The sequence below is a fragment of the Phytophthora infestans genome, genomic scaffold (genome assembly GCF_000142945.1).
Source record: "Phytophthora infestans T30-4 supercont1.30 genomic scaffold, whole genome shotgun sequence".
Taxonomy (NCBI): Eukaryota; Oomycota; class Peronosporomycetes; order Peronosporales; family Peronosporaceae; genus Phytophthora; species Phytophthora infestans.
In genome coordinates, this window is record NW_003303729.1 from 410,690 (window position 1) to 426,091 (window position 15,402).

The following is a 15,402-nucleotide window of genomic DNA, read 5'->3' on the forward strand; positions in this document are numbered from 1 at the left end:
CCAATCCGAACCGTTGCTCTGATTTGAAGTACTACGATTGGTCATAATAGAACCCACTTTAACTGCCGACGCTTTTTGTCTATCAAAAGATGGACGACACCCTCAAGAAGTCCGTCGCGGCGTCCGTGGGCGCAGTCATCACGTCCTTCGTGGTGCGTGCTGTTAGTTCTGGATGAGCACGACCAATCTTCTGGTTGCCACTGACAATTAATGCTCGCGCTCCGCAGATCACACGTAAGGTGTCGCGTGAATTGGAATGTTGATCAATCGGGCATTTTACTGAGGTCAGGATACTGCTTGTGTGCCCTTACAGCGCTCGAGGTAGTGAAGACGCGCTTGCAGGTTCAAGCACCCGCTGTGGCTCATGTATCGCCAGCTGTGCAAAAGGTTAATTGTTTTAAGATACTCCATCAACCATGATTTCTAACCGTGTTTCTAAACGGCGTTTGTAAGTAGTGCCCATACTACAATTTCTCCAATGGATTAATGGATACGATGCTACCCAAGCAGCGTCTTCTAAAGCAATGCAAATGTTCACCACAGCAGATCTGCTCGCCGCCCAAGCCTGACAGCACGCTATTTACAATGGCTCGCATCGTGCGGCTTGAAGGCCCATTGGCGCTGTATGCCGGATTACCGCCCACACTGCTTACGGCTATCCCGTCAACTGCCGTGTACTTCACCTCGTACGAAATGCTGCTCCAACGCCTTAAAACAGCTTTTCCGGAGCAAAACCATGGTCTTTTGGCGATGGCATCCGGTAGCATTGCACGTGCAGCTGCGACCACGATCTTCTCTCCTTTCGAGTTGATTCGCGTCCAGATGCAAGCTGTCGCCAATGCGCATCCGTTCGCGACATACGTGCGGCTAGTATGGCAAGGCGGGGTCCGGCAGCTGTTCGCTGGTCTTGGCGCCACATTAGCAAGGGATATTCCATTCTCGGCCTTCTACTGGTACGGCATTGAGACGTCCAAGGAGTTTCTGACTGACCGAGTCCCTATCGCCGACGCCCAGACGAAGCGAGTCTCGGTCGCCTTTATCTCAGGTGTACTGGCCGGCGTATTGGCCACAATCTCCACTCACCCATTCGATGTGGTGAAAACGCGGTCGCAGCTGGCCGTATACTCAAAAGATATGGCTCCAGTGCCATCGTTTGCACAGCTGCTACGACAGGTGTGGGAATCTGAGGGCGCTCGGGGCATGACAGCCGGATTGGTGCCGCGAGTCGTTAAAGTCGCACCAGCGTGCGCCATTATGATTTCTTCGTACGAGGCCATTAAGCAGGCCTTCAACGTGGAGTAAGGTCAATACAGAACAGTAGACGCATCAATTACCACTCTCGTCAACGAAGTGGCGTTTACGAGCGTCAATGACAACCTGTATCATTCAATACAATGGAGATCGATAGGATTCCCCTCGAATGCTTCTCGCGCGCTCGATTTAGTGGCAGATCGATTTGCCTTTTTTAAAAACCTAGATAAATAACACGGCCTCATTTTACTATAAATCGACGAGGAAGCTAAGTGAGAACAACAAAAGCATTCAAAAAAGCACAATTCGTGTTCTGTTAGATAGATTCCACCACTCCCTGCTCATTCGAGCGACCAGGTACTTGACTTAATGCATGGTCGCTACTAGAAAAAGTACCGATCCATCAGCTGCTCCTACTTGACCCAAAAGCCTTATTTATACTGTAAAACTGGAAGCGCTTACAGCATAATCGAGGTGTAATAGCTACCGATGGCTCGGTATTTGTACCAATATACCAGTGAGGGTGATATCACTGCCGATAAACTTTCGAATTGATCCTTGTTGCGCTGCCCCCAATTTATCAAACCTTCATATCAGTAAAATAGTAGATCTCATCTATGTAATGTACATGTATGCTGCTTCAGCTTCATGTGGAGATCACTATTGAACGCAGTCGCAGCCTCTTCATGCGATTTCACACCTCCAAATCCACGACGTGAGTTGAAATTTCTGTCCGTGTCGTGTTTTGCTGCAGTCTCCGAAGGCTGCTGTCGGTCGCCCTTGGACATGAAATTCTGAGAGCATTTTGTTATAATAGGTCACCTGGCAAGTTGCGCGGTACATAACCAATTATGCTATCTTTGTCAAAGTAAAAACAATTTACTCAAACCGAGTAGTAACCCATCGCACACAAAGACGTTTTCAGAAGATCATGTTAATCAGGAAAAACATACATTTTGGACATGTTACCATGGCTGTCTCTAGGGCTTTTACAACAACTTCAGTACACTGTTTTATGCTAAAAAAAAGTCTTTATGAAGCTTCGACCAGTTTCGATATCGTTTACCTGTTCAAAACTCGTCCGAGTACTGAGTCAGCGAGTCCTCACTTGAATCTTCTTCTCCGCCGAGATCGTTAAGCGATGTTATCAGACGACGCTTCTTCTTCTCAGAAACGCGCCATAACATGTTCAGCCTACCAAAATAATTTTCCACGATAACCCGGTCACTAGAAATTCTGTCGTTGTTCACAAGCTCCGGACGAGTCAAGTTTCTTTCTTTTTGGGGGTGAATGCATCGCAGATATTGTGCTGTACCTTGGTATCCTTTGTCGGCGAGTATGGCCCACTGATCAGAAAACCTTTCGATCAACGGACCCTCGTCTTCGAGTTGGCTATCCCCTGGCAGCTTTAGCATTCTCCCAATGTGAAATGACTTGTTTTCTTTGAACATCGACACATCATGCGTTGCGCCTTTGGCGTGATCAGAGCAGTTGATCGCGTACCCATGGCTGTTAACCGACACCTCCACCTTCAGGCCATACAAATGATGTTTGCCACTGTAATATTTGCCGTTCTCCTGGATAGAACATCCTGGACGCCAGCTTTGCTGGAATGTGACGTCCACGGCGTACAAGGTGCAAGGGAAGTTCTTAAACGTATGCCGAGACGTTACAGCAGAGCGCATTGTGGTGAGGTCAGCTTGTGCCTCAACTTGATCCACATACAGTTTAGGTGACAAAAGCCGTATGAACTTAGTTACAGTGTCGGTAAACGAAGCAGTCGGAATTCGGAAGTTCTTGCTGAGGGTTTCCCACGTCCCTCCAGCATGCAACGTGACCAGGGTCATGAAGAAGGCGTCCTTTCCGCTGATTTTAGAGCGTCTACCTCTTCCGACGTTGTAGTTGACTACAACGTAGTCTCTCACCGACAACCAAATCTCGTTGAACTCTCTCAAAGTAAACGTTGTCATCTCCTTAATGCCAGAAGATCCACCAATGTCACGAAATTCATCGAGGAATGGAGTGTCAGTTGACTCGTTGTCAACGTCCTGCAGTACTGTTGTAGGGAAGCGGCTCAGCTCTTGTTCACGTCGAAGCTGGTCCTCACTAAATTGTGAGAGTACATTCTCTACATGCTGACGTACTTGTTGCTGAGAGCGAGCTCCCCGCCAAGGCCTTTGAAGTGTTGTATGTGAAGCACTTGATGCAGTTGACGTTCGACGCGACATTGTCCGAGTTAGACTTGGTCTTGTATGTGGGCTTGGAAAAGAGTTAGTAAATCGGCGAATGAGCCACTTTGCCAACGGGTGACTTTATTCCACGGGAGAGACTATGTTATTCCTGTAGATCCTGCCCACCGAAAAAAACACCATCCGTTCAGAGTACAACATGTTATTCCTGATGTTGACAATATTCTGTCATATGACGGGTAACCCAGCGGGTCGAACATTGTTCCCAGTAAATCATCTACTCTTTTAGAAGTTGCTAGCCAACTATCCAAGCGTTTTAATATTCGGACTCAGTCCAGATGACACTTGGCAACATTCAGTTAGACTATCTATTTCAATCAGATATTAAGATCCACGGACACAGACTCGCATTTTTAAGCTAATAAGAACATTTTTCTTTCCGTTTTAGACAGGACCGTAAAAATTAACAAGGTATTAATAATACCCCCCATCGCACCCCTCTGAAATAAATTTCAGAGTTTTTTTTGAAGATCTGGAACGGAGCCAACGAGCCAGTGAAACCTTCAAAACCTGGTTCTTCGAGGTTAAAGTAATACACATGTATTTCAGACCATGCTGAGAACTGGGAACATGTGTGAGACGTCCGAACATGTTCGTTCTTTCAACGAAACGGAAGCCGATTTCCAGAGCGAATCTAAAAGCCTAAACTTGATTCTGGACGGTGAAGATGAATAACCGACACCATCTTTGGATGAAAATACACTTGCAATCAAGTGCCTAGAATTTGGCGTTTCATGCTTCGGGTTGTTCCAGTTCGTTCCAGCTGAGGTAAGATGGCTGCTTAAATGACGTTCCAGGCCCATTGTAGTACAAATTGTACCGGTAAACTCACTTTCCCAATAATAAAAAACGTTTTCTGCTATTAATAAGTGTAGACACCTGTGACAGGGAACTGTTTCGACGCATGCTTCGCACGGAGCAGACGTACATCCATTCAAGCAGCAGCCGCGCCCACATCACCCAGATGCATCTTGACTGGAAGCGTTTTACGCCCACCACAGGCCCGCCCGCTAGCTAATGTGGGCTCGTCGCCGTAGCCATACGACGGTGCTTGGCGACTCCACAAATTGGTGATAGGGTTGCGGTTTTTCTCTGGGCTATCCCGAATCAGCTCCAAGCAGGTAGACGACCGAAGCTGAAGTATGGACTGACAGACGCGGTGTGGACAACCTATTCCAAGGGTATGTGTTGTCGCAGGATTAAAGTCAGCACGCGCCGTGGGGCAACTTCGCCTACCGCCAGCGTCAATTGGCAATTGGCGTTGTTGCTGACTGTTGGTCGGAACGAGTTCGATAGATACGCTCATAACATGATGCACGACGAGCAACAATCGTACATGAAGAAGTTGCAGAAGCCGTTCGATGCTGCGGCCAGTGGTGTCTCTACGTGCCCCACCGGCTCAAACCGCTCGGCCGAACCTGTGGCCGAAGCTGAGGTTGAGTCCTCGTCGCTGTCGCTCAGCTCTTCATGCCTCTCGTTCGCCTCACGAAGGCTGCGACGAAGACGTCTTCGCAATTTGCACGCACGGGTGCCGCTGGTCTCGGTCACGTCGCTCTTCAACCGTTTGCAGACTTCGGGTGTTGTGCTCGTAGACTGTCGTAAAGGTGCCGATTACTCGGCCGGTCACCTCCCAGGCGCGCTGCATTGCCCGCCGCTATACACGGGATCGCATCTGTCGGCGTTGAGCTGTGCTGGGCAAGTGGCCAAGACGGTGGACGACGTATTGGAGCACTCGGAGAACGCTAAGCTACGAGGGAAGCTCGAAAGGAGAGACCTCATGGAGGTCGTAGTTATCGGCGGTAACCACACGGGCGCGTCGTTCCTCTACAAGATGGACTGGGGCTACCGTTTCGCCAAGATGCTGGTGGAAGAGGGTCGTGTCTTCTCCGTTCGGTTCCTGGCTCAAGGCTTCCCAACTTTCGCCAAGAAATACAACTTCATGTTGGTGTCATCCCCTTTATGGATGGAAAACGAGGAAGAAACGAGCAAAATGCAACAGGAGCAGCCATCCGAAAGTGCGCTGTCGAGTCCAAGTTCGGCGATGCAGTTCCCTAATGAAATCGTGGATGGATTTCTCTATCTTGGCAACTTTTGGCAAGCCAATTCCGCTGAGGTCATTGACGCCTTACAAATCACTCATGTGGTTAATATGGGTGCAATCACTGACCACCGTAATACGTTCGAGCACGTGGAATACCTCGATGTTGCCATCAAGGACAACGTGGACGTCGATATCGCGCAAGAGTTCGGTCCAACTATTGAGTTTATCCAGAAGGCAGCGGCACAGAACGGACGCGTGCTTATCCACTGCGTGCAAGGCGTCTCACGCTCGTCCACGATCTGTATCTGGTACGTCATGCTCGACACCAAGTGCACTCTGTCGGCTGCCTATAGCCACGTGCTCAAGTGTCGCCCCCTGATTTTTCCTAATCGAGGATTTATGGCGCAATTAATTGCCAATGAGCGAGAACTTTACGGAGACCAGAGCGTCATGGAGGACGAACTGGAATTACTGCAAAACGGTCTACTACCGCCCATCGATCGCAGCGGCTCTGTGCTGTGCGAGACCTTCCTTCCCTAGCTTGAATGTCGACGTGGACCTGAATTGCCATTTATAAGAATTTATTATTTGTTCAACACAGGAATGTTTGCTGTTGCCAAAATCTTGTGTTTCATCTCAATGTGTGAAAAATGCGACCATTGTCATACTTGCCGTTCACGAAGCGGCCACGCCATTCCACACCGTCTTTGTCCACATACAAACCTTCTCCATGCATTCTAATAGCAAAAAAATATTTTAAGCTCCACAAATAAGACTTCAACTTCAATTTATGCCACAAACTGTTCAACGTACCGGTTGAAGTACCATCCGCCTTCGTAATGCGCTCCGTCGCCCCAACGGTAGCTCCCTACGCCATGGAACTGGTTGTTCTGGAACTCCCCGTCGTAAATTGCACCCGTTGCAAAGCTGTATACACCACGACCGTGCATTTGGTCATGGAGCCATTCACCGTCGTATCTCTCGGCTCCCGTCCAGAAGTTTCCGTGTCCTTTTCGAGCAACTTTGCCGCCGCTGACACAGTATTCTCCCTCTACACCATTCATAAGCATAAATAATTAGCTAAAAGAGAAGCTAATGGCTTCAGTAAAGTTATGTTAACGCACTGTACTTGCTGCCGTCGCTGAACGAAAAGGTGCCAGTCTTGACGGTCTCGTCGTTTTCGTCCACGGCCTGCTCTTCCTCTACCCGCACTGCGTTAGCCGAAGCTGCCGCTGCGGTCGCAGCCGCAATCGCCTTGGCATCGCCTTGTCCAACAGTTGACGCCTTTGATTTGGCTACCATGATGCCAATTTAAAGGTAAAGCCAAAAGTTCCCTTGAAACGCCGCGTCGCTTCACGTGCTCAAAAGAATTTGATCTCTGCAAAGCCATGTCGCTCCAAGACTTTGTGCACAGCTATGAGATGGAGAGCTTGCAACTGGGCATTACGGCACGTCGAGATGTGATCACACGTATGGCAGATTTCTTCCCTGCATCTGAGGACGACGGACTCAGCAGCAGTTTCCAAGCGACGTCACAAGCACTCGCTGCACGCCGCGTAAAAAACACGGACGAGATACCAGACATGGTGCTGGTTCTCGCTGGCAACACACGAGAAGGCTTCCACTACCGATTGCGCAACATCCAGCTAGTGGCGCTGGCGAATGCCTTGCATACAAGTCAAGTACCTGGCCTTGTCGGACTGGATCTACGCTACAACCACCTCGGAGAACATGAGGAAGATGTTGTGCAGATTGAAACTGACAGTAATGAGGACGAAGAAGAAGGAGAAAGAGATGAACGAGAATTCCTGCTAGATACTGCGTCCAGTCTCGGTCGACTGTTGCAACCCACACCTGCCTACGTGTGTCGGATCGCTGAGTTAAATCTACAAGGTAATCGGCTCGGTAGTGAGAGCTGTCGCCTGCTCTGTACTGCCCTTGGTGCTGCTGGAGCGGTGTCTCCTTTACGACGTCTGAATCTTAATGGGAACCCGCTTGGGTCTGCAGGTGGTCACGCCATTGCAGCGCTGCTTAGCGCTACCACTTGTCCCTTACAGGACCTCGACGTAGGCAACTCTGGTCTCGACGTCTCGAACCTCATTGCCATCGCACAGTCGCTGCGTGCTAACCGCAGTCTCAATGCACTGAATCTTGACAATCCTGTCGTTAAGACCACCGAGGAGGAAGCGATCCAGTATATTGGGAAAATGCTGCAAGTGAACCGTGTGCTTACGGATCTAAGTCTGGCTAAGCATCAAATGACCGATCACGGTGCACAGGTGCTGGCCGAGCGACTGCTGGACAACCGATCGCTACGGCGTCTTGTACTTCGCGCCAATCGGATCGGAAGTTCCGGTGCTTCAGCGCTTGCAGCGTTAATGTTGCGTCACCCAACACTTGCGGAGTTCGATCTAAGCGCTAACCGCGTTGGTGACGCTGGTGCGAAGGCCTTTGCGACGGTATTGAAAGCCAACACGGCCACACCGCTAGAGACTTTGTCACTATGTTCTACGTCACTTACTGATGAAGGTATGGCTGCACTTGCAAACGCCTGTCTAAAGCCGCAGAATCCGGAAGCAGGCTCACGACTGCGTTGTTTACTCCTGTGGGGCAACACGTTTGGCTTAAAGGCGTCGCCGCTGGTACTGGAGCTGTGCGAACCTGGAGGTCGCTTCCACACGTACGGCGTCGAGACCGACTTCCTGCCGCGTCTTGTAGATGATGAAGTGCTGGTTGCACATCAAGATACGAGGCATTTCCCCAGATTTGCATCACCCAAGCGATAAACCTTTCAACTGTAATAACGATCTCGCATAATTTATGCGACAAAATGTCAAATTCTCTTTAAACTAATACACAGGTAAATCACAAAATTTGATCGGTGAAAATGCTCAAGCACTTCCTGCGAGGGCGAGCTGCCGTGCCTGCCATACGCGCAGCGCCCACAGTCGGCAATAATGCTCAAGTAGTATGTCGTACATTGCAAGTATCTCGCGCCGCTGCAAACAAAGTTTGGATTTCATCGCATCGCTCCTTATCTCTCCACACCTCGTCAAAGCTTCATACCGCACCATCCGTCCGATGGTTTTCATCCACTGACATCTCAATAAGCGACGAATCGTTTGCGTCCTTGGCTGAGCAAGCCCACCGCGAGATTGCAGTGATACACGATGTCGTTACTACGACTCACAATGCGCAGGAGCTCGCTGAGTTGCGCCAAGAAGCCGCCGATCCGAAACTCTGGGATGACGCTAGCAACGCTGCGTCGGTGGTGCAGCGACTAGCAGCGTTGGAATCACGGGAGACTCGCGTTCACGAATTACATCGCCAGTTTCTCGACACCAAGGAGCTTTACGTACTCGCAAAAGAGGAAGAGGACGAGTCCATGCTGGGAGACTGTGTGAGTGCAATGACTGTCGTGCGAGCCGAGGCGCAGCAGCTTCGACTGGAATTCTTGCTGTCCCATGAGACTGACGCCCACTCATGTTTCCTCGAGATCCAAGCGGGAGCTGGGGGTACTGATAGCTGTGACTGGACAGCTATGCTGGCGAGGATGTACGCACGCTGGAGTGAGATGCGTGGCTTCCAAGTGCAATACGTTGACGAGTCTGTTGGCGACGAGGCTGGCTTCCGATCGGTCGTATTAAAACTAGACGGTGTGTATGCATACGGTTGGGCCAAGAACGAGGCTGGCGTTCATCGTCTTGTCCGCATCTCACCGTTTGACAGCGCCGGGAGAAGACACACGTCGTTCGCGCAAGTGCGTGTATATCCCATGGCTGCTGAAGGCCGCTCTAGCGCAGAAATCGAGGTGTCGACCAAGGATCTACGCATCGATACGTTCCGATCGTCCGGTCCTGGAGGACAACACGTCAACTCCACAGACAGCGCTATCCGCATCACCCATTTGCGTACGGGGATCGTCGTTCAAAGCCAATCTGACCGATCTCAACATCGAAACAAAGCTGAAGCGATGGCGATGTTACGTGCCAAGCTTTATCAACGGAAACTTGAAGAGGAGGCAAAAGCGAGACAGAAATTCGCTCAAGGACTTGGAGATAACGCGTGGGGTAACCAGATCCGGTCGTACGTATTACACCCGTATCAACTCGTTAAAGACCATCGCACTAATTATTCGGAAGGCAACATAGCTCAAGTACTTGACGGTGATATCGACCGGTTCATTGAGAAGATGCTGCTTCATCAAACAGCACCAAATAACCCAGATGAGGGCAGATAACATCGAAAGTTTCACTTAACAGATACATATCTGTTAACTATCTGTCGGAAACAAACGAGTGACTACCGTTGGCCCTATCTGTTGACAGAATAGCTCGAGAACCTGCAGGTCGTCTAGAAGCAGCGCTATCCGCCACACGTCGTGCGATCTCAACTAACAAGACATCGCGCTGCGTGGAAGTGATGACATGGGAGTGCTCAGCCCAATCCAACACTTCTCCAACCTTCTTCGTCACCACATCTCGCTCCTCCACAGTTCTACTTAACATGAATGCTTGTTGGAAGAACGAAAGCTCCATCTCACCTGGATTCTGCAACCACGGTTCGCCGTCTATTTGTACCGGTAATGTCTCTTTCAGTGTGATCCGCACTGACTTGGCTTGACACAAACGTACGGCTTTTGACAATCCCACTTGCATTTGTCCGAGATGTAGAGTCCCATACACTGCGACAACATCCAACAATCCGTCGTGAGGAGATGAAGGACCGAAGCGAGTACCGGTATCCAAGCTATCAATACTACTGGACCGACTACGATCATCGTCATCTGTCTCACTCGCCGAGTCGGAGTCTTCATTGTCAGATTCCACATCATCATGCCAAAGTTTCGAGCCACCACCATAACTGTTAATGTTAAGTAAAATGACACCTTCGGTACCCACTGGAAGAGGGATACGCTTTCCGTCACAAACAAGAATTATCTTCTCCGGTAAACCAGCACACGTACGAGCCAGGAAATTCTTGGCTCCAAATTGACTGTACCAGAGTTTATTCACAAACTGACTCATAAATAATCCAGGCGAACGTTCTCGTTGTTCGTGGAACTCCAACGCCACTTGGGCATCCACACCCACACCCACGTAATTATTCAATACAACCCGCTTCTGAGAGTCTCCAATGTTCACTTGCCATCGGTCCAGAAGACTCACATGGGCTGCTTCCACTTCGCTGAGTATTTCACTGACATCTGTGGGCGCTGAAAATCCAGCTCCCCAACCAAGCACACGTGCCAAGTCATTACCGGTTCCTAACGGTAATACCGCGATAGGAGGCTGCCTCTGAGCTCCGATCTCGTCCAACGCACCAAGTACCCACCCCACAGTTCCGTCACCTCCACATACTAAAATGCGAAGTCTCGGGAGGCCAATAAACCTACGTAAAGGTTCAATGGGGCTTTGATGCGATAAATCGTGGACTTGTAAGGGGTTCAGCCACATTCTCACTTGACGCAGAACATGAAGCCCCATCTTGCCACCACTGCGACTGTTAATAAAGACCAATAGCGGCGTGGTTTCCTTAGAGGTCTCCACCAGATCATACGGAAGTCCGTCCGAGCCAGAGACGACGCTGGATGCGGCTACGAGTGCATTTTCCCATCCAGAACTGCGGAAGTTGCTTGTAGGTGGAGCATGGGCGTCGGTAGCGCCACTGGGGCGTCGTAGACGAATATTTGACATCTTGGATACTGCACTACGTACTGAATTAAGTGCACGTTGTGACTTGCTGGCGATGGAGACTGGTTCGTGTAAGATTACGCATGAAGGAGGTAAGATGAGGCTCGCATGTCTACCGAGGTCGCAACGACGTAGTAGTGGAGGCTTGTGGGTACGAGCTAGAGCCTGTTGGAAGCATTCTTCGTGTACTCGAACGTGACACCAGGAGCATTTAAGACCGGACAGTGCTAAGATACTGCCGCAGAATAAACCACATAGTGAACACGAATCCATCGGGTCGATGTTGCCTTTGATCCACATGTGACGTTGCTGTTGAGTGACCACTTTGTCATCTGAAGCTACCAAAGTAGACGGTGGCAGTACCCCAGGAGCTCTACAGGAGCAAGATGATGATAGAGACGATTCGGAAGTAGATAAGGATCCGTTTACGCTTTTGAAGCGCATTGTGGTGGCTGCACATTGCGCGTGTGCGTACATGCCACAGATGTCGCACTTGACCACGTAGCTCCGAATACCATAAACGATAGCTTCGCACACGTTGCACCATTGCGGACTGTAATCAAATAGAGCATTACAATAATTAGTTCAATAGTGAAGGCAATTGTACAGTGAGGACAACAGCAGACACACCCGGCAAGGTTTCCTGGTCTCCATTGGTGTTGGCCGATGACGTACGGACCGTCGCGGAAGCTGCGCCACGTGAGGAAGAAGAGGAATTTCCGTACACAGAGGAAGACGCTGAGGCTTAGCACTAGACCCACGAAGGTATAGCCCACGGAGTTGAAGAGCGCCACGGCCTCAGGCGGCAACGAAGGCTCAAGAATCGATTCCATAAGTTACGTGCTTTGACGAAAAGTCACTCTCTTCTCAGAAGTAAGAGTGTGGACCACATTAAGCGCAACATTAGCTGTTGACACTCTCCCACTTCATATCGGTGATCTTCTCGACTTCGAACAGCTCGTCTGCCAGTCAGATCAACCAATCAAAACGCAGCAAGAAAAGTATCTTTTTGCTAAAACGTTTCTTCACGAGGTTTAAACGCTAATATTCATCGATACTTACGACAGCTTCTTGGCCACGCCGGCGAAGGATTCGCCCTGAGCTTTCGCCACGTCCAGCTCAAGCTTGCTAGGTTGGCGGGAGCCGTCGCCGCCTGCGATGGTGCCAGCGCCCCACGGAGATCCACCGTGGATCTCGTCCAAGTTGAAGAGGAGCGGGCTGCGGTAGCCAAGCGGCACGAACGACATGCCCTGGTGGGTGAGGAAAGTCACAGCGGTGAAGGCCGTGGTCTCCTGGCCGCCGCCGAGAGTACCAGTGCTGAAGAAGATGCCAGCAGGCTTGCCCACCAGCGCACCAGCAGCCCAGAGGCCTCCGCAAGCGTCGAACAGGGCCTTGACCTGGGCCGGGAAAGAACCAAAGCGCGTGGGAATGCCGAATAGTACGCCGTCCGCGTTCTTGATGGTGTCGGGCGTGGCGACAGGATGATCCTTCTTAGGCGGCGCGTGCATCTTGGTCAGGATCTCCTCCGAGAGAGTCTCCTGCACCTGGTAGATCTCGGCAGTGACGCCGTCCACGGACTCGACGCCCTTCTTGATGGACTCGGCCATCGTTGCGATGTGGCCGTAGGTAGAGTAGTAGATGATAGCGATCTTGGTCATCTTGTCAGGGTTGCTTGTGCTCGACGGAGGAAAATGAAGAGTGAACGGTCTGGAGACTGACGTGACGTCAATAGGGTCCAAGCGGAAATCAGAGGTACATGTACAAAATTACCTCTCTCTTTTATCTGATTTATCAAATGGGATTTGCTTTGAGATCTTCATGCAAATCAAACGACACACTTCTTCTAGCTAGAATTGAGTCAAGCTTGTCATTGATTAGTTGGGTTTTCGACTGCTAAAACGGAGTTCTAAATCTCACTTGAAGCTGATAAAAAAAGATCAACGGTACGAACGGCGTTGCGTAGTGGAGAAGACCGAGACGCCCTTCTTGCCTGCCTTCTTCTTGGCACCCTTGCCGGAGCCCCAAGCCACTGCAGGAGGACTAGTCGACGTGTTCCCCCACGCAGACGGCGAGCCGAACGCTATGGGATCCGTAACATGCGGTCTGGGCTCAATTGGAGCAGCTCCTCCAAGCGCGGGGAAGTATCCCGAGTTCTCCGTCACTCTAGCGAACGATTGCTCCTCGTCCGCCTCTGTATGCTCCGCTTCAAGCTCAACACTCGTGTTACTCAGATTGAATTCCTCCAGCGACTCAGCCAGCGCTTGCTCGTAAGGCGACGGCCACATCATCCCTTCTTGCTCTATAGAAAAGGCGTCTGCGTTCCTCTTAAAGATCGGAGACGCAGGAGTCGGCGCACTCTGCTTGTGTTTATGTTTCCTCTGCTTAGCGCGTTTCTTAAGGTCATTGCGGAACGCATTAAGAGTCGACGACGAGAGGTGCGACGTCAGATCGAGTTCGCAAATGTAGAAATCGCAGAACCGCGGCAAGTGACTCAAGAAGCGGTAACGTTTCTGTGCTTCTTCGTCCAGGACCACGTGCTCGATATCCAGTATTTTCCCGTGAATACGTTCCGGTAACATGCGATAGCGATCCACCGGAAGCAGCTCCGAGCTCACAGACGAACTCTCAGTCCACGCAGTCAACTGAGTGTCTTCCCCATGTTCTTGATGTTCGTCCGAGTATTCCTTCATCAAACACTTCATGTTTAAAGGATGTAGAACCACGTACGTTCCATCCGCGATCTGGTAGAACGAGTACGTGTCTCCACTGTCGCTGTCCTTGGGTGTGTTCTTCTTCCCAGTAGTCGAGTTGTTCGTACTGTTAGCTTGGCGATAAGTGCCGTGACTGAAGTCGTCACTCTTGGCCAAGCGTCCAGATGTGTTCCGCATGGCTTCTTCCACAAAAGGGAGGTTGTCTACGTCGCCACTACTGCGGAATTCCGTGTCCATTGACTGGAGATCGCGCATCTCCGAGTACAAGAGTTCCCGTAAATATTCAAGCGTCGCCTCCAAGATACGTGAGTATATCGCATCAGCATCGTCCACATTCGGCAGTTTCCGAGAGCGTTTACGTGCAGCAAAAGCAGCAGCTTCGGGAGAAGACTGAGTGGCATGAGAAGACGCAGCATGTTCACTCTTGTCTTCTGCTGTCGGGAGTACACGGAGCTGAGGGAACATGCTGGACTTGGGACGTTCCAAGAATTGGAAAGTGACGTCGCTGCTTACGTGGGGAGGGATTTGCAGTTGTTGGAGCTGTACACTGCGTAAATGTCCCTTTTGAACAGACTCAAAGCACATGGGACAGCGACGCCAGTATTTCTCCGACATTGACAAATACCGTAGAATACACGGCCCAGCTACATACATATCAAAGAAATTAGCATACTGGAACTGACGATCACTCATGGAGAATTCGACATACCAGAAGACGTGGCCCACATTTGGTGATTTTCGGTGCTCGAAACGTGTCCATGCAGATCGGACAAGTCTGGGGACTTCCGACGTCATACCACAGTAAAACCTGCTCGACCGATGACCCTGCACATTATAATCGACGAGTATGTTAGTTACAAGCGTTAATTGCAACGATAAATTAAGAAAGACATTACATTCAGTGAGAGCTTCAAGATCCCACGTCGGTACGATGGTATCACGGTCAAGTGGAGCTATCACGAATCGGTAGCTAATTGCACGCAAACACAGTATTAGCAAGCAAACACAGTGATTTAAATAGATGTATCAGCTCTCAAACGCACTTGGCATGGAGGTACTCGCTCTGAGTGCGTGGTGTCGAGCTTTTCGTCTTCTTCTGGTGATGGTGCACCTGGCGCTCACGTTCAGGCATGGAGAAATTGAGCAGATGATTGGCGGATACTCCGTTACGCGTGACTCGCGCCTCGTAGTCCATGTTCTTCTTCTGCAGATAATAAACCACCCACGAATGAGTGAGCTCAGCACGATCCACACGCGTCGACAGTTTTCACTGTACCTGCTCCCGACGGGGGCCACGACGGCTGGAGCCGCCATTACTGCTGTTGCGACTACTGTTATTTCTACTATTATCCACGTGACAGACGTTAGCGACCTCGTTCATCGTCAGTAGGTCTCGATTAATACTAGAAACGCACCTCATTATTGTGGGCAGTAGGGTGGCAAATTAAATAGATATG

General features: G+C 50.3%; 8 protein-coding genes across 8 annotated transcripts; 4 read left to right on the forward strand and 4 right to left on the reverse strand.

The window, feature by feature from the left end:
* Nucleotides 1-89: 89 nt before the first annotated feature.
* On the forward strand, nt 90-1,302 carry PITG_13730 (Mitochondrial Carrier (MC) Family; the record flags this gene model as incomplete). Its single annotated transcript, XM_002899383.1, has 3 exons — nt 90-156; nt 314-387; nt 457-1,302. The coding sequence occupies 3 exons, from the start codon at nt 90-92 to the stop codon at nt 1,300-1,302; spliced, it is 987 nt and encodes a 328-aa protein (XP_002899429.1).
* Nucleotides 1,303-4,757: 3,455 nt separating this feature from the next.
* Nucleotides 4,758-6,081, forward strand: PITG_13732 (dual specificity phosphatase, putative; the record flags this gene model as incomplete). The annotated part of the gene is made up of 2 exons (XM_002899384.1): nt 4,758-5,447; nt 5,529-6,081. 2 exons carry the CDS (start codon nt 4,837-4,839, stop codon nt 6,079-6,081), a joined length of 1,164 nt encoding a protein of 387 aa, XP_002899430.1.
* A 91-nt stretch (nt 6,082-6,172) lies between these two features.
* Nucleotides 6,173-6,843, reverse strand: PITG_13733 (uncharacterized protein; the record flags this gene model as incomplete). The annotated part of the gene is made up of 3 exons (XM_002899385.1): nt 6,173-6,278; nt 6,355-6,592; nt 6,666-6,843. 3 exons carry the CDS (start codon nt 6,841-6,843, stop codon nt 6,173-6,175), a joined length of 522 nt encoding a protein of 173 aa, XP_002899431.1.
* Nucleotides 6,844-6,929: 86 nt separating this feature from the next.
* Nucleotides 6,930-8,327, forward strand: PITG_13734 (uncharacterized protein; the record flags this gene model as incomplete). Its single annotated transcript, XM_002899386.1, has 1 exon — nt 6,930-8,327. The coding sequence occupies one exon, from the start codon at nt 6,930-6,932 to the stop codon at nt 8,325-8,327; it is 1,398 nt and encodes a 465-aa protein (XP_002899432.1).
* A 184-nt stretch (nt 8,328-8,511) lies between these two features.
* PITG_13735 (peptide chain release factor, putative) lies at nt 8,512-9,781 on the forward strand (the record flags this gene model as incomplete). The annotated part of the gene is made up of 2 exons (XM_002899387.1): nt 8,512-8,551; nt 8,685-9,781. The coding sequence occupies 2 exons, from the start codon at nt 8,512-8,514 to the stop codon at nt 9,779-9,781; spliced, it is 1,137 nt and encodes a 378-aa protein (XP_002899433.1).
* Nucleotides 9,782-9,818: 37 nt separating this feature from the next.
* Nucleotides 9,819-12,067, reverse strand: PITG_13736 (diacylglycerol kinase; the record flags this gene model as incomplete). Its single annotated transcript, XM_002899388.1, has 2 exons — nt 9,819-11,787; nt 11,865-12,067. 2 exons carry the CDS (start codon nt 12,065-12,067, stop codon nt 9,819-9,821), a joined length of 2,172 nt encoding a protein of 723 aa, XP_002899434.1.
* Nucleotides 12,068-12,224: 157 nt separating this feature from the next.
* Nucleotides 12,225-12,921, reverse strand: PITG_13737 (protoplast secreted protein 2 precursor; the record flags this gene model as incomplete). Its single annotated transcript, XM_002899389.1, has 1 exon — nt 12,225-12,921. One exon carries the CDS (start codon nt 12,890-12,892, stop codon nt 12,293-12,295), a length of 600 nt encoding a protein of 199 aa, XP_002899435.1.
* Nucleotides 12,922-13,171: 250 nt separating this feature from the next.
* On the reverse strand, nt 13,172-15,365 carry PITG_13738 (uncharacterized protein; the record flags this gene model as incomplete). Its single annotated transcript, XM_002899390.1, has 6 exons — nt 13,172-14,589; nt 14,663-14,770; nt 14,842-14,915; nt 14,989-15,149; nt 15,222-15,288; nt 15,361-15,365. The coding sequence occupies 6 exons, from the start codon at nt 15,363-15,365 to the stop codon at nt 13,172-13,174; spliced, it is 1,833 nt and encodes a 610-aa protein (XP_002899436.1).
* Between the last annotated feature and the right edge of the window lie 37 nt (nt 15,366-15,402).